The sequence below is a fragment of the Triturus cristatus genome, chromosome 7 (assembly GCF_964204655.1).
Source record: "Triturus cristatus chromosome 7, aTriCri1.1, whole genome shotgun sequence".
Lineage (NCBI taxonomy): Eukaryota > Metazoa > Chordata > Amphibia > Caudata > Salamandridae > Triturus > Triturus cristatus.
The window spans coordinates 1,385,216,291-1,385,238,490 of record NC_140590.1 but is presented as its reverse complement, the minus strand read 5'-3'; the positions used below and the strand labels follow the sequence as shown (position 1 = coordinate 1,385,238,490).

Genomic DNA, 22,200 nt, shown 5'->3' with positions numbered 1-22,200 from the left:
TCTGCATTCTGTCCATCAATTGTTCTTTTTGCAAGTCTGTAGTAAGGCATCGTGTAACCATGTACGTGTACTGTTAGAATTTCAATGATCAAGTCTCATACATGCCTACGTCATTTATCTATAAAGTATGGATACCTAGTGTCATAATAACCTCATGCACGTCAACACTATTAATGGGGTGAGCAAGTTGGGCCTCAAGGTTACAACTTTTTAATTGTGCTTCTCTGCTACCTGCCCAGCACCCTTGTGCGTACCCTCACAGTCTGCATACCCTGCACCTTTTCTACCTAGACCCACAGTACTGAGGGTCGCCTGGTCACGTCTCCACATGCCTGTCAGCCTCCTTTCCAGCCATGCATCGACTCCAGTCGAAGAGTGACGGAAGGAGGCGGGGCGGGCCATGTAAATGAAGTCATTTAAAGGGTGCGCAGGCGCAGTGGCCCGAAAATCGGACTTAGTCTGTTGCACAAGAGCCGGGCTCCACCTCACTCTGCCAGCCTCGCAACCCGGCGCCTCTCACCCTCCAGCCCCAGCACCGGCAGCAGCATCGCGAGGCGGCCCACACAGACTCAGCCAGGCCCGGCTTCATTCTCCCAGACCCGGCCGCCAGTCACCGCCCGACTCTGTACTGTTCTGCTGGCACGGGAGCCATGAGCGGGGACCAGCCGCACAATGAGAGCCAGGTAGCGGCGGCAGGGAACCCGGGAGGGGGAAGGGGCAATCGAGGGAGGGGAGCTCGGAGCCCCGGCCTCTGTCCTAAAGTTGAGAGGGGCCCTGCCAGGTGGAAGTACTGATAGAAGTAGCCGGTCTGGTGGGAGGGGTGTTGGGGGTAGTCACTGGGCCATGTGTGGCGGGAGGAAGTGTGGGGGGGGTTAATGCTGTATGCTACATTTGCATTAAAAAAAATACTTTTTTTGCTATTTTTTAAATATTTTTTTTATTTTATTTTTTTATTTATGATGGGGTATGTTTTCTGATTCACTTTTTTCTCCCCGCAGATCGATTCCGGCTTCCATGCTAACGGTAAGTGTGACCGGGGCGCCCGTGCGAGCGTGGCCGGGTTAGGGTGTGGGTTGCCCGGCAAGGCCTGCCTGTCCCTACCGCTTCTCCGGCGCCAGACATGGCGTCTCAGAGACTAAGTCCCGTCGGCGGCCTCACCGGCCCTATTGTTCACCTAGAGGCCCCTAGCGCGGGCCCCTGAGGGGCCCACCGAGACAACCGACCCCCTGGCTCCCTGGAGCTCCCACCCGTGCTTCAGCCGCCCTCCTCCCCGGGACCTCTGCCCCTCTGGATGAGCCGCTGGCCGCCCGGGAAAGTGACTCTTCCGACGGTGCGGACTTAGTCTCTGCGCCATTTTCTTTTTGCCTTTCGTTCTCTATGAGCCGAGTGCAGAGATGGGGCCTGCGAGCAGGGAGAGCTGGGACTGTGCGCAGAGTGTAAGGGCGACATGTACAATGAATGTGGCCTATAACTGGAATGTTTAATGAATCTGAAACAAAATGTTATCCGTAATGCTATGCAATTCAAGAAATCATACATTGCCAATTACCCTGAAATGTTATCCGGCTTTTTTTTTTTTTTATTTAACCTGAAGTCGCCATCACACACAACCAATAAGTCTTAATTGGATTTTGAATACTACTGAAAAGTATTTGATAGGACAAAATACCTCGTGTTTTGATGTAACCAACTATGTTGATGTATGTTTGCTATGTATTTCCTCTAAAATCATTATTTTCCGGGTAAACAGAAACGCCAATACTCCATAACTCGAACAATGTCTAAAATAACGTTCTTAACTTTCTAACTATGAATGCCTTTCAGCACTCAAGTGTGTTTGTTGTTGTTTAAATTCACTTTGCATACATCTAGTCACCCAACGTTTAACTGAGTTCCTTGCCTCCTTTAAACAAGTCAGTCCCTCGTGTTTAAAGGAGTCGCCCTAAGCTAAACCACATACCTGTAGGCAAAGCCTTTGCAGGATTTTCTCCCCTTGTGTACCTGCAGCATTGTACTATGGTACTGTGAATGCACCTCATGCCCCCACCACCTGGAGCATCTAACTGAAATTAACAAGAATGCCTGAAAACCAATTCATGCTTCTACACCAGGGTGGACATCTCACTCGATCAATAATGACTTGCATTTCCATAAATATTACGCACGTCTTGTCGTGCAGTAGAGTGGAGACTTTTAGGGTTATGAACACTACGCCATGTAGTGCAGAACACAGCCAGACAACCCAGCTAAAACCTCGTATACTTTAGGGATGTCCCTTACAACCAAAAATCACACCACATTTGCATCATCCTAGCATGTTCCGCCCAGTTGATCAAATTCTCTATCACTCATTGTGTGTCATGGGTCGATATACTCTGACTATTTCTTGATGTTTAATGGTCCTCTCACCACTGTCTCCACCATCATAGGCTTCTTGTTGAGTGGGTCGATATACTCTGAGACTTTCTTGATGTTTAATGGTCCTCTCACCACTGTCTCCACCATCATAGGCTTCTTGTTGAGTGGGTCGATATACTCTGAGACTTTCTTGATGTTTAATGGTCCTCTCACCACTGTCTCCACCATCATAGGCTTCTTGTTGAGTGAAAAAAGTAACAGATTCCTTTCAATAGAATTACGAACATCATTTGTTAAAAGATCTCAATTTTGTTTTTTAAATGCGTTGTGTAAATATTGGTTCCTTTTCAACATGAATTAATCTGCACCTCATTACGAGCACAATGCTTCATTGTGGTCACGTCATCTCTTCGTGTAGTCTAAACTAGATTTACCATGGATGTCTGTCTTGTGCCCAGATGTTGCTCTGTCTAATCAGGCGGATCCTCCATCAATGGTTAGTCCTTGCTAAAGAACCGACCAATACAGATGTGTCATCATTAATTGGTTGTCAATGGGCCTAGGATTTGAGGAAATGCACAGCTTTGCCATTGCCCTGATAAATGCTGGAAACGCACACCAGTGAGCTCAGCATACCGTACCCTGAGGTGTTCTTCATAAGTCTATACATAAATGTGGATATGTAGATCCCCGGTCCACTATGCTAAGTTAACCATAACTGTATAGATGAACTGCTATGACTATAGTCCATATGAATGCATGTGGTGACAGAGTGGACCTAAGTGAAGCAATGTGTTGATGAAGTCATGCGTAGTCCATAATTAAACTAAAGATTCTGGACCATGAGCAGTCACTCAAAGGAAGATTGGAGAGCCGGCACACTTGATAGTAGAGCCTGACAGCCAAATCCTACAATACCGAACAACTATATTTTAAGGAAAGAACAAGATACTGACTCGGGAATGGGAAATGAAGTGAACTTTGAGTCCCATATACCTAGGTGACATCCCAGCTGCAGGTTTGAGATTGAAGTGAGGGGCATGTAATATTCCGGAATAGTCCAAATGAAGGATCTGCCTGAGCAGCGTTTGGAAAAACGTTCCCTTCTGTAAGAATTGTCAGCCACATGTAGGAGTTAGTACATGAGGCCGACAAACTTATGTGAGATTGTGTCACTGGCAGCCAAAATATGGCACATCAATCTCAAGTTACATTACCGGACTTCGGTCCTCTGCCATATTCGTACCCTCTTAATTTGAATTTAATGGTATGAGGTGTCCAATTGAAGTTCATACACACCACTCGTGCAGTTTTAACATGCCATTCATGATATCATATCTGTATTGAGTTAATTTATAGCAAAGATTAACCGTTGGGATGGAAACTCCTCCTGAACAAGCAGCTACATGAGTATGATGCAGAGACCATACCCTGGTAACCATGACTTTCAGCATGCCTGTATGGTGGCATTGCTTCACAGTGGAGCGATCACCTTGAAGATGTACGCCACTTCAGAAGGAAGAGGTTGACGCCATTGTAAGTAGAAATCCCCACAACTCTAAATCCTCAGTACCATAGGATACTGATGGACCTTCAGCTTTAAGAGCAGAAAAGACTAGCTTTCGTTGGGTCTGTCAATTAAATGTCTAGGGATGGTATATATGTTGGATCCTCTTAAATATTTTCCTCTGTTAGCTTTGGGTAGGTGAAGTCTGCGTAGTTAATGCTGCTATCAATACTTAGAATTATGTGAATACCGCTTCACTGTCAGTGTATGTACACTCAGGAGTTTGTGTCAGATGGACGTTACAATGCTTAGCATCTAAAAAGAGATATATAAGCGCCCCTACTTATGGATAAGTGTAACATTTCTCTTTGGATGCTCGCCTCCAATAAGTACAAATGGTCCGGATCACCTATTCCTTCTTTAATGTTTGAGGTCTATAAACAAGGCTACTGCAATTGTGTGGTTCAGCTACCAGTCCCTTTCCACATAATTATGGATTTGCTATGCTTGCCACATAATCCTTGTATTTCACTGGTAAAGGTCAGATGTGGCTTCCTACTGACATATTTACGTAGTGTGTAAGTAGTGCACAAAAGTTCTCTGCTGGGGGCTGTTGCTTACCTGAAAGGGGTACCCCAGAGGCCCAGACACAGAATAAACCCAATACAGAATACCAGTTTTAAAATGTGCATTTCTGATACATAGAATGGAGACTGCACTTTGCCTTTTTTCTGCTTAATGCGATAGTGATTTAGCTCTGGCAGTTAGAACTGTGTTAGTAAAATGTTTCAGAGCTTCCTGCAAAACAGCCGGATTTGAAGATGAATACCTTTTTCAGTAAGAGCTACTGGATGTGTAAAGGTTCTTCCTTAAGAATCCTTTGTATGTTTTGTAACTGCGCTTCCCTTTAATAATCGGTGTGTTAAAACTAGTTAGATAATGAGACCTAATTTACCTACTCTCATTTTGTTATCACAAAGTTGGGTCTTTTTCTCACTGCCCCAAATGAAAGCCGGGAGTTTTTGTTGTGTTCGCCTGCATAGTGTAAAAAAAACGCTTTGAGGATTATGATTGAGATGTGAATTTAGGATGTTTGGAAAGGTGGGTAGTTTCATGGTGCTTGGAGCAATCAAAATGTAAGACAAATTGAGCAATTTCAACTTATTGGCGTTAAGTATAAGACAACTGTAGAGTTAACCGGTAAAGCAAGTGGTGATGCTTGGTTGGAGGCGATATAGATAAAGAGGAAAAAAATGTATGATTTGTTTTCATATGATCCACAAAGGCAACTGAGGAAACCACCAAAGGGTGAAGGGGAGGGAGTTGCAATGAAGAAAAGGCTTTAGCAGGTGCCAACACATTCCATCATTTGATGGAGGTAGGAAAACAGCCCAAAGCAGCTGAGTAGACAGAGGTAAGATACAAACCATGCAAAGAAGGATTCAATTTCCCCAAAGTGTACCCTTCTTCCTGCAGGAAACAAATAACGTATTCTATTTAATCTGTGTGTTCACAGATCCAGGACACAGAACAAATCGCTTTATAATGAAATGGCGCTGATGAAGTATGCTGGTTTTACTTCCGTTAAATATTATTAGATGTTCTGTCACCGAGCTCCATAGTTTGTTGCCATCTTCAGGTAGAATTGTACTTTATAAGGTTATTCTAACATGCCTCTGATCCTGGCCCATTTCGCTCTTGGTCACAGCTTACAATACCTTCCTACAGGGGGTGGAAGCCTTCTTCATTCAAATTGGTTCAGGCCTTTAGGATAACTTCATATGACCCAGATGGTTTTCAGTTGTAGCATTTGTCTGCAACCTTTCCTGCATTTTTCCCTGTGATGATACCTCTTAAAAAGTAAAAATGCTCACCGGAGGGGGATTACTATAGTTTGGACTAGGAGCCTCATGTTGGACACATCACTCTGCCACTGTACCTCTCTTCTAAAAGCTTGAGCGCTGAAGAACAGCACAAAGTCTCTATTGATGGCTGTGGCTAGAAAAATGTACTGTTGGCCAAGCATTCTCTTTTGTCTGCCGCCTGCTCTTTAAAAAATCCACTTTCTGTACTGGTGTGACGTAATCTGTTGCATAGTACAGTACATGCAAGCCTATAAAACTATTTTTGCATGAACCAACGTGCTAATTTTAAGGGGGGGGAAGGCATTTTTGTTATCTGCTGGATCATTTGGGAGGGGGGTTTATTAGTGTTAGGTGTGGGAATTTGTGTGGGGGTTGTTAAGCGGTTTGTGGCCTATATGGCGGGCTAGAGGTTGGGTATTTCGGGCATAAATGTCCAAGTGGCACTGGGAATGTGGCCCTAGATTACTATTACCCTTTGTGTCACTGATAATAAAAGGAGTTGGAGAACTTGTTTCCCCACTGTTGCGTAGTATTGTCGTATCTTTCAATAGGAAAGATGGGTGTAAGTAGGGAGAAGAGTGTGCTGGATCTCTTGCCCAGACTGCAAGATTTGGAGTGGAATAAGAGTTGGTCTTTAATTGTGCCCCATTTAAGGCAGTGTTGTAGCTCTAAGGCCCATGGTGGGTAGTTTGTATAGTGTTTGGATCGTGGGTACTCAAACATTTCCCCAAGGGCTGCAAAGCACTACCAGTTTGTTTCACAGCTTTCTGAATGTTTCTGCTTTGTCAAGTGAACAGCTGACTAGCAGCCGAGTGCTGCTGTTCACCCCGCCCCCCCCCAGAGTATTCCAGGTTTAGACAAAGTTTTACTAAGGATTGGTCCTTCTAGAGTGTTCAAAAGGTCATCACATGTTCATCATTCTAACTGTAAATTTTCTTTTTAAACCTAGTTGATACCTAAATGCTAACATTTAGGTTTTGCTCATCTCACAAAACCTCTGCTCGATTAACTTACTCCACCAAACTCCCCTGCCCCCCTCTTTTTAATTTTTTTTGCGTTGGTGGGGTATTTGGTTCTTGTTGTGGGAACTTATCCCAGTTGCTTATGAAGCCGATATGCATTCAAGTTTCCAGACAGTTGGCTTTATCTTTACTCGTGGAATTACATTTTTTAACCTCGCTTTTATGCTTTTTAAAATGGAGATGTTAATTGGGTTCCTGTAAACAGATATACAAAGCGATGCACGTGCCTACTCATGGTAATGTGTTCAGGTTTGCAATTAATCCGCAAGCTTGGTTGACGGGCGCTTCCTTTTGGTTTAGTTTACCTTAAACGCTCGTCCTTGGATGTTTCTGCGCATGCGTATTTCTAATTTTGGATGACCACGCTGTGGCACACTTGGCGAGCCGTCAGAGCCTGAATACATACATTTTGTTAGCAGTTTTGATGTTCCTGCAGAACCTGCTCCAAGAACAAAGCTGTACGCACAACTTTACCTCGGGTTTTTGTAATTTCATAGGTTCGTATGCACGTGTCTCTGCACTAGTCCTTTAATGGCAACAGTGCCTTTGTATTCACGGATTCAGTATTTATTAATGACTTGAGCCTAGTCGCTTAACTGTTTAAATACTTTTTTAATGTATCCTTGCATTTTACACAGCCATCAATCACGCCGTTGATGTCTTCTTTTTGGTCGTTTATCTGACAACCAAACGGTTTAACTGACATCTAATGAGTTATCGTATATTTGTATTTTTTTTTTTTATTGTTTTGTTTGTTTATAGGTTAGTCAAATGTTCTGGATGCAGCCGGACGGTGCTCAGACACGTTACACTGGCTTAAACAGTATGAATGTGAATCTAGGAAATCCTTCCAGGGTGCTGCTTGCTATGCAATCTTTTGCTGGCTCAGTTACGTTCTCCGCGTCCCTTCAGTCGGGGAATTGTGCTCTTGGAAGCGTTAGTGAGGGGGGAAGTGTTTCGTTTTGTTGATGCGAATAGTCCCTGACGCATTTCATGTAAGGACTTTAGAATTTGTATTGTTGAATGAAGTCTTTGAATGAATCGTCCACGTACCCCTCGACTGCTTCTATCACGAGTATTTATGACAACATCGGAGACGTCATTAAATAAGCTTAAGGAGCATCTATATAGCACATATTTTAAAGCAAGCATTATGAAACATAAAATTATCCTAATGCTTCATAACTGTTCTACTAAAAACGACACGTTTATTTGTTTTTGAAGCAGCTTTAAAAACAAGTACGCCTTAATTCATGGTCCATAATAACCTGATATTTTCAGAGACTAGTTATCTTTGACTAAAAAGTTCAGATTACACAGAATATGCCGCTGGTGTACATATGAAATTGGTAATAAGTGTTAATAGTTAGGGAAGTGTAACATATCAAACCTTTCTTCTGGTAGTGATTGTAGAAACAACATACATAAAACCACATGAGGCGCAATACTGGGCTACCAACTTTCAATACGTTCTGTGAATAGAAAGCCAGTTAAGGATCTTCCAAATTCACTCAATTTTATCAGACATTGAAAGACGTTCTACAGCCAACAGTATCCATAAGAAACCCTTGTGTTCACAGCTTAAGGTACCAAACATTTGTGCTGATGCAAATTTATTAGTACAACTCTAGCCAAGCACAAAAGATCTTACTAGAATGAACTTTTTTCTTTTCGCATTAACTCGCAAAACTTGAAATGCCATGCGAATCCAAATACCACTAAACCGACAGACTTAGTCAAACAGTGGTTTCTCCAATCTAATATCCTTCCCAGATCCACAGAAAATGCTCTATTATAGAGAATCTCTACTAAGTACCATAACAATAGCTTGCGCAGTAGCATAGGAAACTAATTTCAGAGTTTGTTTTGGATTGGGACCCATTTAAATCTGCTTTGGTGAACATATAAATAGCTTTGTCAGGTCCTCAAATCTACTTTTTTTTATTTATTTATTTTCTATGGGCATTGGTAGACTCTTCCTTCAGGGTTTGTCTGACCCCCATCTAGTTTAGCTGCATCACCACCTTCTTAGTGGTAAATAAGACTGTTTCCCTGAACTAGAGCTTATTGTTGTTTCTAAATGGCTTTTGTTACCAAATACAGTTTTCATTTTAAATTATTTGCTTGCCATTTTTATCCAATATGGGTTCTGCTACTGCACCCATATGGGCGAACTCTGCCTGGCCTACTAGCGTACACCTCTTGCATGCCAAGGGTACCCGTCTGGGATGCTGCCTGTTGGCAGGAATTTACACAATATGCCAGGTTGCTGAAGTTAATCAACGGCCGCTGCTATGATTTTGATGGCCACCACTATGTCCGAATACAGTGTGACTAGGATAACGTCCATGCTTAAAGTGACAGTCTAGGAGCGGATGCTATAGTGCCAATGGTGCATATGCCAGTAAAAACACCCAGTACATGCTAGGGTGATCATCATACCAGGGGTAGACAGTTATCCTCAGACGCCTATCATAGTCCTGGTGTAATTGTGCCAATAACATTCTGTGGTGGTAGCAATACGTGGATTAATGACTTCGCTATGCATACCCTAAGTACACCAGACCACAGTTATACCAGTAGTGGCAATCATGATGGCAAGGATGCTTTCAGTATGCCAGAGCTGCCATGACACACCCCAAATGCCAGCGTATGCCCCCCTTTACTGGGTGGGAATGTTAACTCCTCAACATGCAGGTTCCTTTCAGGGCCACACACCGTGGTGGCGGTGGATTCAGTTGGTAGTTGCGGATCTCCAAAGCTTTCTGCTGCTAGACCTCCCTGTGGCACGTGGAGCCCAAGATCCAACACTTCTCCTTTGCTCAAAGAAGAGCACCAGCATCTTGAGGGACAACGTGCAGAGAAAGTCCTGAGCAGTAATTAAGGTGGTGCAGACACGAAGTAGCAATGACTTGGCTGCCATCCCTGTCCCACTCGGGTCCCTGCTCCTGGGTGAAGAGGTGGCAGAAGCTGGGCCTGGTTCCTGGGTTGAGAATTAACCTGGGCTGAACTATGGCACATCTTCCATGTGCCTGCTCTCGCATCTGCAGTAAACCCAAGCAAATGTGTGTTTTGTGGTGTCATCGGAAGGAGACTTTGAGTAGCTCTGTTGCAGTACTCTGCAGTGTGGGTGCAGCAGGGCATTGTGCTACTCTCCCTTTTGTCACGGTGTTGCTCCAGTGCGGTGTGGCTCAAATGTGCTGGTGGAGTCAAAGCTTCTTTATTGTAGTCAAACTTTTGTGATGACGGAGTATGACTGCATTTTATGTACAGTAGCTAAATATGAGGCAACCTGTATAGATCAATAAATGAGAACATGCTTGCTTGGGAGCTCCTTATTCAATTATGATCAGTATCTGAGGGGATCAATCGATGCATTGCCAAATAACATGTATAGAATGGACTCATTGTCCCTATAGTGTCATTGGTCTTAATATTTATTGCATTTTCTGTATAATCACAGAATTTCAGTTCAAATATTCATGTAATTTCTGTGATTGACCGAAAATGAATGTGTATTTGGTGATTTCAACATTGTTAATACTTAATTGTAAAACTGCGCACATCCCTTGCCCCTAAATGCGTATCCGCCAATAGGATTCGCAATTTTTTGCCAAACTCGATATCGCCACTATGTTCATACTTTTTTTTTTTTTTAACGGAGAAGTGCTCTAGTGGCTAAAATTAGCTGCTGAAGTTCAGGGTACTAATTCTGGTCGATGGAGGACCGGCGTTCGTTAACATGAATGGAAGGCTGGCGATCTGAAGTAGCTGCTGAAAAGTTTGTAAAACAGTCTGTATGATTTCTTAGCAAGTATACAAGTTTCTGCAGCAGTTACTTGTACGTAGGGTTCTGGAACGTTTCTATGTATCGCCTCACTGTTGCTTCCATATCAAAATGAAGTTGTAGACGTATTTTTCCCCTTATTTAACTGTTTTCCCTGTAGTTTGTGAACTGCAGTTCTTGCTGGCCCGGATGTAGCAAATAAAAGAACTACTTGTATTCATATTTTGCGTTTTCGCAAAAATATATATTTCCTTAAATTACGAAGCCATTCAATAATGATAAAATATTTTACTGGTCCCTGTATAGTAAGGGTTTTATATTGACACTCTCCCACCCAATTTTCAGAGCTTTGTACTATCGTTCATGGCTTATTTAACAATATCTTGAAAGGCAAACCTTAACAGAACATTGTATTTCCAGCCTTTTATTTAACTGTAACTACACCTGGCAGGGAATGGCTTCAAAAAATCGCGATTTTCTGAAGATAGATTTTTAACAAAGGAAAATATGTTTCTACATCTGTATCCACAAAATTGAGAATATTTATTTTTTCTTCTTCTGTCAACAACTAAACAGGGTAGTCTAGTATTAACTTTTTGTTTTCACTAAATATTTAGCCGCATTTTCAAGCTGGCTGGTCAATTGCACAAACTCAACTTTACATATGGCCATTATTTGCTGCTTTCAACTTATTCTGAAATTGAATCTGTAAGACCATGAGTACTGTTTACCAGTTACCTTATTTTCTGGTAATATGGTATTTGATCTTCACACTCTAGTATTAAGTGAAAATGTGTTAACTCGTTATTTGGAGCTACTGAGCTAGTAATGAGACCACAAGTTTCAATAAAATTGTATGCATGTGTGTTCTTTCTCCAGATATGCATTTCTGAGCTATGCCGCTATCCAAACAACTTTCTAAATGAATGAAAGGAACTATCGAGCACACTACTATAGTTTGAGGTCCATGATAAAACTTAACATCCCTGATAAAGCAGCCGCTCAAGACCTGGTTAGGCCGGGCCTTCTAATACCTGGTCCCACGCAGGCCTCCTCTAAGCTAGTTTATTCTAGGACCCGCACACGTTGCGTGTTATGTACTTGAGGACATCACTGTCTAGTGTTTCAGGTGCTGTCAAAGTGAGCCCCAAGGCAGGCGCGAGCAGCATTTTACATCTCCACAAGATAGAAGATCTGAGAGTGTTTTCAAATTAACTGGAAGAATACTTATTGGAGTTGAAAGAATTTGGTGGACTTATACAAAATATTTAGATGACTTCATATGATCTTGCTAGTTAGAGCAATGGGGATAATATGGCAGTCGCTTGCTGGGCTATGTTTAGCTGCTGCTAAACAGGAGCAATGTCCTGAACATGTACTAGTCCACTCTCTTGCCCTTTGTTACTTTTGTAATACACTGTCAATATATTATTCTTTTCCTTTTTATTGTACATTTTGTGTTCCTAATCTTAAATTATCTTAGCTGGAAAGCGCAATTGCCAGTTTTGAGGAATGTCGTGTAACTTATTTTGTTAAATTATTTTAGCTAAAGTGGGACCATTTTTCAGAAACTTTCGAACTCTGCTAAATTGTTATCTGCCTTAGTACTTGTAGTTTTTTCACTTGTCTGATAATGTGGGAAAAAGTATTGTAAACTGAAGGGAAGGGCTTTTTATTTCCACTGTATTACTTTGCGTCTGCTGTGTGTGAAAGGACCCATCTCACGGAGTATTTTTAAATATAGGCTGTTTAGAGTTTGATTGTCAGTGTTCATCAGTCAACGGCATTATGGAGAGTATTAATACTTGCAGTGGGCTTTAGGTTGGGCCAATGCTTACCGTTGGTTGCCTCTCATGTCCGTTCAGTTTGTTTGCTTTTGATCTACTATTTTCCTTCATCTTGTGTTGGGTCTGTACACGAGAGCATAGCTGCTACATCCCTTTTGATTGGATGAGTTGTAGATTGCCCCTTTTTAAATTCAGGGAAGTAATTTCATTTTTATTTCAGCTTTCCAAGTGAGTGCCTATGATCTAGCTCTCTCCCTCGTGTGTTGCTTCCCTCATCCCTCTCGCTTTGAACTCCTTTCAACTTTGTTGCCTCTAAGTCTAATCACCCCTCTCCCAAAGACATTCCTCACTTAGCATTCCTTGATGACATTTCTTTTTCTTCCATTAAGTTAATTGTGCACTTAGTATTGTGGTGAAAAATTATGGCGAACAATTATGGCAAAGCCTAGATGGTGAGGGCATAAATATAAGGGGCCAGTGTTAGGGAGCCTGACTGTCAATAATGGTGGCTGGTATGCTAAAGTAACTGGGTGTTGTATGTATTTATTTTTGCTGCATTAACTCTTCAGGGGTGTGGAATTTAGTAAAATGTCTACTTGTAAAATGTCTAAGTTGCTTCATGAATCTACATGTCCTGAAAAAAAAAAACACTTGTCCATTGGGTGCCATGTGGTCCGGCAATAAATTATAGCCGCAATCTCATTATATAAGAGCTTTAATAAAAAGCCTCTCTGGTTATGCCAGGGCTCACACTACAGTAGGGATTGAATTCTAGCAATTCCCACACTTTGCCACCTTTCCACATATCTACATACTGAGGCTGTAGGTAGCATTATGTAGTAGTTCCAGGGTTGGACTGCACTTTTGAATCTGTGCAAACTTACTAACTTGAATGTTGTAGTGGTTTTCACCAGCTCTTCTCGAATTTTTTCCCATACTGAGAGAGGTTGGAAAATGTTCTCCTGACCAAGGCAGAAGTAAAACGACTTCCACGGTTGGAAAGAAAGTGGTTGGAGATAAAGTGAACTTGTAAATGCTCAATGGACTTTCGCATGAGCAAATCTGCACATGCATAGTTACCTGGTTCTAAAATGTAGTTGACAAATATTTTTGAGAATTTGTGAAAGCTGTAAATCTGCACTAATGCAAGGGCCTACCTTGTATGGAATTGGGCCTCTAAGTTTGGTCTCTAGTTAACCAAGACCTTTCATTTTTATTAAAATTTGGTCTGTATCTATCTGTAGGCTGGCTTCACTGTGAATGACAGCGTTTTGCTCTTTTGCAAGGAGCACATCAGCACACAAAATAGTTTTATTCAGTGCCAGGGTCAACTGTGGCAATGTGTGCTTTCTGAGACCAAAAAGTATTATTGCTTTTTGCCAGTTATTGTTACATGGGTGAGCGCTGTCATCTCCCACAGGAATAAAGTTTTACAAATCTTGTAGTAACTGGTTGCACTGGTTTCCCCCCCCCCCCCCCCTCCTTTCTGAATCTATTTTGGAGGGAATACTAGCATACATTATCATATTTCACTAGATGATGCGTCAAAGAAATGGTACCTAAAATTTCACAATTGTTTAGCAATTTTTTATTTTTTTTTCCTAGCTGCATTTTTTTGTAAACATTTAATTTGGAAGCAAAAACTTAACAATCTTGCTTTCAAGCTTCTGAAAATGTTTTCATCTAATCGGAGCATTCTGGGGGCATTATATATAGCCTTATATTGAATATTGTTAAACTTTGCAAACGTGTGTACACATTTTTATAACTTGACCACTGTGTGCAGTCTGAGCTTACATCATTTCATAAGAGCCCTCACCCTAACAATAAAGGCTTTGAATTATTGAATCATAAATACAGTTTCCAACATCATTATCATTTAGCCACAGATATTACCTTAACTGCAGACAATACCCTCCCTGACTCATAATGTGGTACTGTAACCTGGCAGCAAACGTGTTTGTGCTGCAGGGGGTTAGGCATACTTGTCCCAAGGATAAACTCAACATGAAAAACTTCTTGTATTTGCCCGCCCCCCCCCCCAACCAATATGTCCTGCTAGTCGGGCTATAGGAATTCCGCATCCCTGACTCTTCATCAAATGAATATTTTCCTGTCTGAACCAATATTTCCTTAATACTACAAACACAAGGACCAGCCCTGCGCTTATTTCTGTTACCAGAAGTACATGAGAGCCTTGCGTTGTTACAAATTTTGAGTTCTGAGTTTACCATGTTACTGCACATTAATGTGATGAAAATGCAATTCCATTTCTATTAAATTTGTGGCGTTTTTTTGTAAAACAATTACAATTCCAAGCAGTTTAAACTATGCTCCCTAATTGAAGGTTCTGCTTGGTCTAAAAATGAACAGTTGAAACCCTGAATTATTTAAGAATATGACTCGTTATTCTGCAAAACTTTATATTGAAGTTGCCGGTAAAGAGTTGGAACAGCAGTACCATCATGGTTAATTTAAAGTATGTGGATATTGGAAGCAACACATGCCTCTAGTGGCTTGAAGTGCTCTTACTGGATGTCTGTAAGACCAATCAAAGTTTTAACCAACAGCTCTTAACTTAAGCTGTCTTTCAGTCTTTTGAAAAAAAAATTTTTTTAACATGTTTCAGATGATAAATTGCATTGCTATACAGACCCGCACTGGCAGTTATTTTTATTTTTCATTCTTATATTCTGTGTTTTTTGCTTTCCTTCGTTCTGTTCTATGGTATCCAATCACTATTTTTTGGGGCATTTCTTTCTCTTTATTATTTATTAAAATAATCAGCCGGCCACATATTTTTCATAGACTCCTCCTCACTAATGTCAGCGTTATCTCTTATTCTTGAAGGTCTTTCTCCCTTAGTCATAATCTTCCCTTACTCTGTATGTTGAACATCCTTTTATATAATGTTGGCCTGTCAGCTATGTAATGCCTGTGAAGTTCTATTATTTTTTGGGGCCGCTCTTGTGGGCACTTTTGTGCTGTAAAATCAAAATATGCATTAGTAATCTACAGGGCAATCTACATTTGCATTCACATGTAGATACTAACAGTAAGCTATTGAAACTAATGTGCTAAGACATTAAGTGTTTTCTTGGCTTAAACTAACTAGGCCTCTGTTAGGCTTGAATGCCCCTTTGTCCAACATGAATGCTTTTTCATGTGTATTATCTTTTTATATTTCTGCCTGACACTAGTTCAGCAAGATGTGGATTTGTTTATTTCTGATTGACACGGTTTTCCAAGATGCTTTAGTAAACTTTTCAAGGACTTTCGCTTGCACACAGGTATTTCGTGTATTCACAATGGCTCATAGTAGTTTATGTAACTAGTTTGTTCTGACACCTCAAGACTACATTAGGTCCTAGGGGCTGAATCTATATTCATGTCGTGGGCTAGTGCTAAGGAGAAGGTATTATATGATTCATAGTTCTGTAATCTGATTTGTTGGAAACGTAATTCTTTGCCCACACCTTGATGATTTTACAGTTTCAAAGTTTTCTGATAGAGAACATGACTATGTTAACCCTTGAATTTGGAGGTGAGCCAGGGCACTTTGCCTTCCTCCTGGGGTGCTGTCCGATTTTTTTTTTTTTTTTTTTTTTTTTTTTTTTTTTGCTGTACATTCGAGACTTATTCAGTTCTTGAGTTTGCCTATTCTGCATTGTTTCGATTTGAGAGCAGTCATGGCAATGACTGCATTTAAATGAGACTATTGCTGCATCTGGTATTTAACTATTTCTGTAATGCGCATTTCAATTGTATAATAAGATGGCGTTTTTTTTCTGCATCCCACTCTAGAACTTACTTTGAGTCAGTCCTTTCTTTATTGACTTTATTTTGAAATGCTGTTTTGAACCTTGCCTCTGGGACACATTGCTTCATGATTTGAGGTTAGCACCATCCCCGATCCACCCAAAATCTTGGTGTGCCATTGAGGTGTAAAATTTCAATGGGTACAGCATGCCCACACTGTAAAGAGCCGAAGCCCTGGCAGGTGAATTATTTACTTCTCTTTAACTGTGATACACTAAACACATTGATAAATATAGGCACATTTGTTCTGTGGAATAAAGGGTGTTTACCCCTTTTTTCCCGCTAAATGCATAATAACTCACGCGTTTAGACTGCTATATTTACATTAAAAAAATTGTTGTCTGTTGTAATCTACTGTTAAGTGTAATTCATCCTCCTCGTTGGTCTCTTCTCTGCTGCTCAGCCATCGTGTGAGGTCATTGGAACGTGGTCATTGGAACGTGGAGTGTTTGGATGAGTTCAGTTGAAGTGGATGGGCTTAGCAGCAAGGGTGCTGCTCCTGGTGGGGCTTTACCTGTAACCTGTATAAGGGTTAAATAATCGTTTATTCATAATTTACAAGGATTCATCTTCATTGTAACAGTGTCATCTATGTTTTGTCTGACTATGCCTTACACCAGTAGCCAGTAGGGCTTTTAATGGTATCTTTTAACTTGTGTTGGCTCCCAGCAGTCATTCCTCAAAGGGTGTAATACATTTATTATTCTCAAGTCGGTTTGTATCATCCAAGGAAGGCATGTGCTTCTGCAGTTAATAATTATTTGAAGCCCGATGTCTGGGAGGTTTCCTCAGCCAGCATTAATGTTGTCATGCCTTCCTTTGTTCTGGCGTGCCTCTTGCGGTGTGTAGTGGTGGTCTGGCTGTTGCTCGTGATGTAATGAAGGGTACGTCTTTCTGTGACATGCCTTCAGCTAGCTTACCAAGTAAAGGCGCAGAGTCATGTTGGCCGCCCGCCTATTGAACTTCCTTTTCCTTTACTCGAGAACGAAATGTGCTGCTGGTGCCCGTGGACTGTGTCAAGGACCTTTTTTGCGACAATGGAAAAACCTATCGTCCTCTGGGTGTGTTTGTTCGCATTCTTCTCACCGGCTCCGGTTAATATCCTGGCTCGCTGTTTCGGCGGGCTGCAGGGCAGCGAAGCTTGTGTTTTACTGTCTTCGGGTAGAAAGGCGGGAGGAACTTGTTAGCAAAGCCCGCTGTAATTACTTCATGAGGTACTTGCATACCGAGACTCGCCGCAGGGGCAGCAAAGGGCTGTACAAAACACGAAGATGGCAGAACCGCTCATCATTCAGAAGATTAGTAACTCGAGTTTGGGTGATAGTTACACTTGCTGGTTACAGCTCTTAGAAATGGCAGAAGTGAGATGAACTGCGGTCTAAAAACTGATTGATATTCCTGCAGACTTAAATTGGTGCCCAGCACATGAAGAGTGCTGGCGCGAGACGAGTTCCTAGAAGTCGTGTAATTTGTTTACATGGTGGGAGCAGGGATACGCAGGCCGCCTCTGTAGCCCCAGGGGTGGGTCTCTACGGAGCTGTAAAAGAATAGGTTTCCGTGTATACGTCTGTTCCCATCTGCATTTGTTAACCAGCATCGGCTAAATAACGTCCGAAAATGCTCCCACAGGCCTGCTTGCTCTAGTTTTATTATCGACGGATGGAATGGCAGATCTTGGGTGAATATCGTACTTTAGTAGGGTGGCCTGGCAGACCTCTTAAGCACCGAGTTAGTGTGTGAAATAAATAGCCCGTATTATTTGCTTTTGAAACAGTCTTTATGAACATGCTGGTCACATTCAAAACAAAGGGCCCTTTGTTGTGGGGTTTAATAGTGATACTTTCGTCTATGTTTATTAAGTGGGGGTATAACCTGCTTGTTCAGTAACATGGCACGGGGATCACGTGGTAGTTCCACGTGCACTTTAATTATTTGTAATTTTCTGTGCACAAATTCGGTCGGGCTCTACCTTACAAAATGTGTGGCAGGAACATATAGTATTACCACAAAAGTTGTAATTGCAGGTAAGATGCAAACTACTGTTGATGTCTGAGCGATTACCGGCCCAATGAAATGGGAACTAAACTGACTAATGGCTGCAAATATAGCAAATTACAAAAGCATGGTCTGGTTTCAAATGGTTGTAACACTTCAAAGAAAGGCACATTTCCTGATGTGGGTGGAAGCCAAATAGAAAAGCACATACAAGACACAGTAGCGAAAGTTTTAAAGTGTGGATAGATTTCTTAAAAAATTATTATTAGCTAAATTTCGTTCTTTTTGTTTTTTTATGTGGGAAAATGTTTTGTGTGCAAAGTGCACAAGAATGGCTGCTGACTCTATTAGCCTTGCTTGAGTTTTTCTTTGCACAAGTTGCGCTATAATTAGCTCGGTTTGATACATGGTTACTGCTGAAAAAATGTACATTAATCTTTTACGCCAGATTGAGGACCGAATGGAAAAATCACATGATTAATGGTCGACAGAGTGTTGTTGGGAATGGGGGTGTTAATGAATACTTTATCCACAATTGGATGGACCACTTCAGGGGGCAGTGTTCTATTAGCTAAGCAGGTGAGTATTAGGTCGCTGAGTCAAGTTCCTTCTGGTACAGCACGCTTCATAGATGGGTATGCGATCAAAATTTCGGGTTGGCGGTGGTGGGATGTGACTCTTTGATGCTCAGGGGTCTATCCTGAGTGGTTGCTGGGACCCCACACTTTGAGTTATTGAGTGGTGGTGAAGTCCGTGGTTAACTTTGGTATTGTGGCCAGCACCTTGTGGATGGTTATTGCTACTGCAATACCTTGTCTGGTATGGAATTCCTCGACTTCTGGGCGTTCACACTTTATACGTGGTGCAGTGCAGCATGTATCGGTAAAAGACCTCCACCGTGTGTTTGTATCTATATGTATAGATTTCTGCGGTGGGTAATGCCGCTTGTGTATATTGTGGTGGCTGTTTGGTTGTTTTCCTCTAGTTTTATTTTTTTCTTTCTTGCAAGTGTTTAATCTTGCAGTCTTACTACTTGTTTTTATGCCTGTAATGAAATGAAAATGATGCAGTTGAAACGGTGGTAAATCAGTTGCCACCCACAAACTGTTACTGGTTTTCTAAGTTGCCCACATTTATTGGTGCTGTTGGAAGATGGCTCAGTGAGATATTGACTTTTAGCTGCAGATTGCGATTTGGGAACGCTAACTCAGCCTTCCATGGTTGTCAAACATGGTACCGTTACATTGGGCAGTCCCATGCGTTGTGACAATGATGGCAGTCTTAAAGCCGTGTTTGTCACAAGCTATGAAAGCAGTTCTTAATAAACAGGTTCTGTTCTGGACTTGAGCAGACTGTTCTAAGGGGTGGAGGTAGAAGCCGTATTCTGCCACAGTTTGAAGTGGTGATGTAAATACGCCGGTTCGAGCATAGCCCACCAAGCATAGATTGCATCGTGTCTTTACACGAAGACAGTGCAGTGTGGTGGATAATGAGACCTGTATGACGGATCCTGGAGGGGCGGAGACTTTACCTTAAAGAATGCATACCTGTAGGGGAACAGCTAAAGCAGTCTGTTTGTGCACCTGACAAGAGAGGAATTTGCCAGCCTAGAAAAGCGTTCTTTGTTTTCAGTGCTAGTTAAGCTGGAAAAAAAATCATGCTTGGGGTTATAACGTATGAACGTCTTTTACCTATCGATCTTGTGGAAATTTGCTTTTGATGATTCTCTTACTGACAACTGCTTGCTGACAGTATGCAGTCCTCCTGGCCCTTTGAAGTAGAGTGCAATACATTGGACGTCGTACTACGCTCTACCTTGCATATGGAGCATAACACACAGAATCTTCAAGTTAACACACCAAAATTAAGCATGTTTCGCTTTTTTTTTATTTTTACGTTCTTTTCCGTGGATTGGGTGTTTTTTAATAGTCATACAACTCGTAATTCTGATCACTACAAGTATCGGAATTTAGCCATGTACTTAAAATAAGGGCCTAAGATTTGTTCCCCCACCTTTCTCCTACATTAAACGTGGTGGAGTTTGGCCCCACTGTGTCCTTACCTTTGGGTGCAGAATTGCAGTATCGGGTTACTACAGGAGAGGGATTGAGCCTATTTTGTAGAAGGGGTTAGTAGGTGCAGTGCAAGGATCCCTGGTGTGCTGCTGCAGTACTGATTCTTTCCATGGCCTTTCAGCAGGCATTTCACATTCATTCATACAATTCTAGGATCTGCCGTTGTACACACAGGTTTCTTTCGTCAATACACACACAGAGGTTTCCTCCCATCCCTGAAAAATCTCACGTTTTGTAGAGATGTTGACCGCGGTAGATTTCTTGGGTTGGTCACTCTGTGCCACATGTTGGAAGTGGTTAGTTGCTTTCGTTGAAGACTATGAACATTCCTTCAACTGCTTTTGTCATCAAAATAATCTAAAGTCTATTCTGACCCAAGAGAAGCCTGTAAATCTTTCTGAATACTGTAGGAAAATGGAGAACGTCTTATTAAGTGAACGAAAGACACTACTAAAATCCCATGCAATGGACGGTTAAAATATGAAGTTTTCTTAGTACTTCTTTTTCAGGATATTAACGTAAATTCTTATCTGGAGTAGTAGTATTTATTGTAGATGATGCCCACAGGCTGGTGTTAAAATATGCGTAAGAACTTGATGCAGAAGGCAGTAAAAGGGGCTGTGAATGATTGGGCCCACTGGGAAAATAAACCTCTGAAGTTTGAGTGGTAATCTGAACCTGTAGATGAGTTCACAGTAGATCTTGGCAGCCTTCTTCCTAGCCACCTAACTGGGAGTTCTACAGGCAGATTGTGTACTAGGAAGAGTTGCGCTGGGGTAACTGTTACAAATCAAGTTTGGCTAGCTGTAATGAATGGAATGCTTAAGAGCAAGCGTTTTAGGTGTGTTTTATAATATATATATATATATATATATATATATATTTTTTGCTTTGATTTCAGCAATCGGAGCGCAAGGCCAACCCAATATTGTCCCTCCATCAGTCATGTTGGAACTTGCAGCCAGCCAGTCCAATTCAGGCCTATCTGAAATGGGGGGGGGGGATTGTTCTATGTGCAGCAGGGAGATCTGATGGTAACAGTAATTTATCTTGTGTAGTGCCAGTGCTAATAACTTAAGAATTGTGCAGAGTACTGCTTGCTGCTCTGGGAAACGACGCTGCCCATGGTGATCTTTCTTCAGGCCACATTCTTTCTGCTCCCAGAAGCATCTGGTTTTAGGAAGACCATGGATTGTAGCAGGACAGTGTACTGTATATTTTATTTTATTATTTCTATTTGTTTTACTGCATCATCAGAGGCGTGGTCATCTAATAAAAAAGTACCCAGCAGTTACATCCTAAAGGTGCAGGCTCTTTAGATTTTCTTCTATTGTCAAGCATTTGATGGACCATCAAAGTTGCACAATTTTAATTATCCACATTTGATGGGGCAACACAGTACTGTCTTGGCTCTGTTCTGAACGGTGAATCGGTTCCTACTAAATATTTCAGGGCAGTTCTTGCTCTCATCTTGTATAATGCATAAGAATGTGAATAAGATGGGCCTACCCGTAACCTTCATCTGTTAGGCTGATCGGGCTATGGTTCCTGATCATGAACAGTATGACAGAAAACTGTCATATTGCATTTGGATGCTCCACTTTTCACAGGAAGTAGATGGTGGTGTGTTTTTTTTTTTGTTTTTTTTTTTTCTTGGAACATTGGCTCTTTGGCTTGCAATCACACTTGTACAGGTTGTTCTTCTCTTCCTTGGCTTTTCCCTCCTATCCTTTTATCAAATGACACATTTTCTTCCAAACCCAGAACATTTATCTCCTCTTAATTGTGGCATAGTGGTTGTGGGTTTGCAGAGGGCACTGGCCCTTTAATGAGCTTCCTTTTTCCCCCGATTACGTTCGCTGCGTGGTAACTGGTTCCCATGCCTCAGTAGGGCGCGAGATCTGTCTAAACCTCATGACTTGGAGCACATTGCAAAGCCAAATCCATAAGTCTCTTAACTTCAACTAAGAAAACATTTCAAGTTG

At 41.7% G+C, this 22,200-nt stretch overlaps 1 protein-coding gene across 1 annotated transcript in view; it reads left to right on the top strand.

Annotated features, from left to right (window-relative positions):
• Positions 1-443: 443 nt before the first annotated feature.
• TOP1 (DNA topoisomerase I) overlaps positions 444-22,200 on the top strand; it is a 210,528-nt gene continuing 188,771 nt past the window's right edge. Inside the window, exons 1-2 of the mRNA XM_085619113.1 lie at positions 444-683; positions 999-1,023. Coding sequence (XP_085475239.1) covers positions 651-683; positions 999-1,023 — 58 coding nt within the window. The 5' untranslated portion in view covers positions 444-650. The remainder of the gene's footprint in view (positions 684-998; positions 1,024-22,200) is intronic.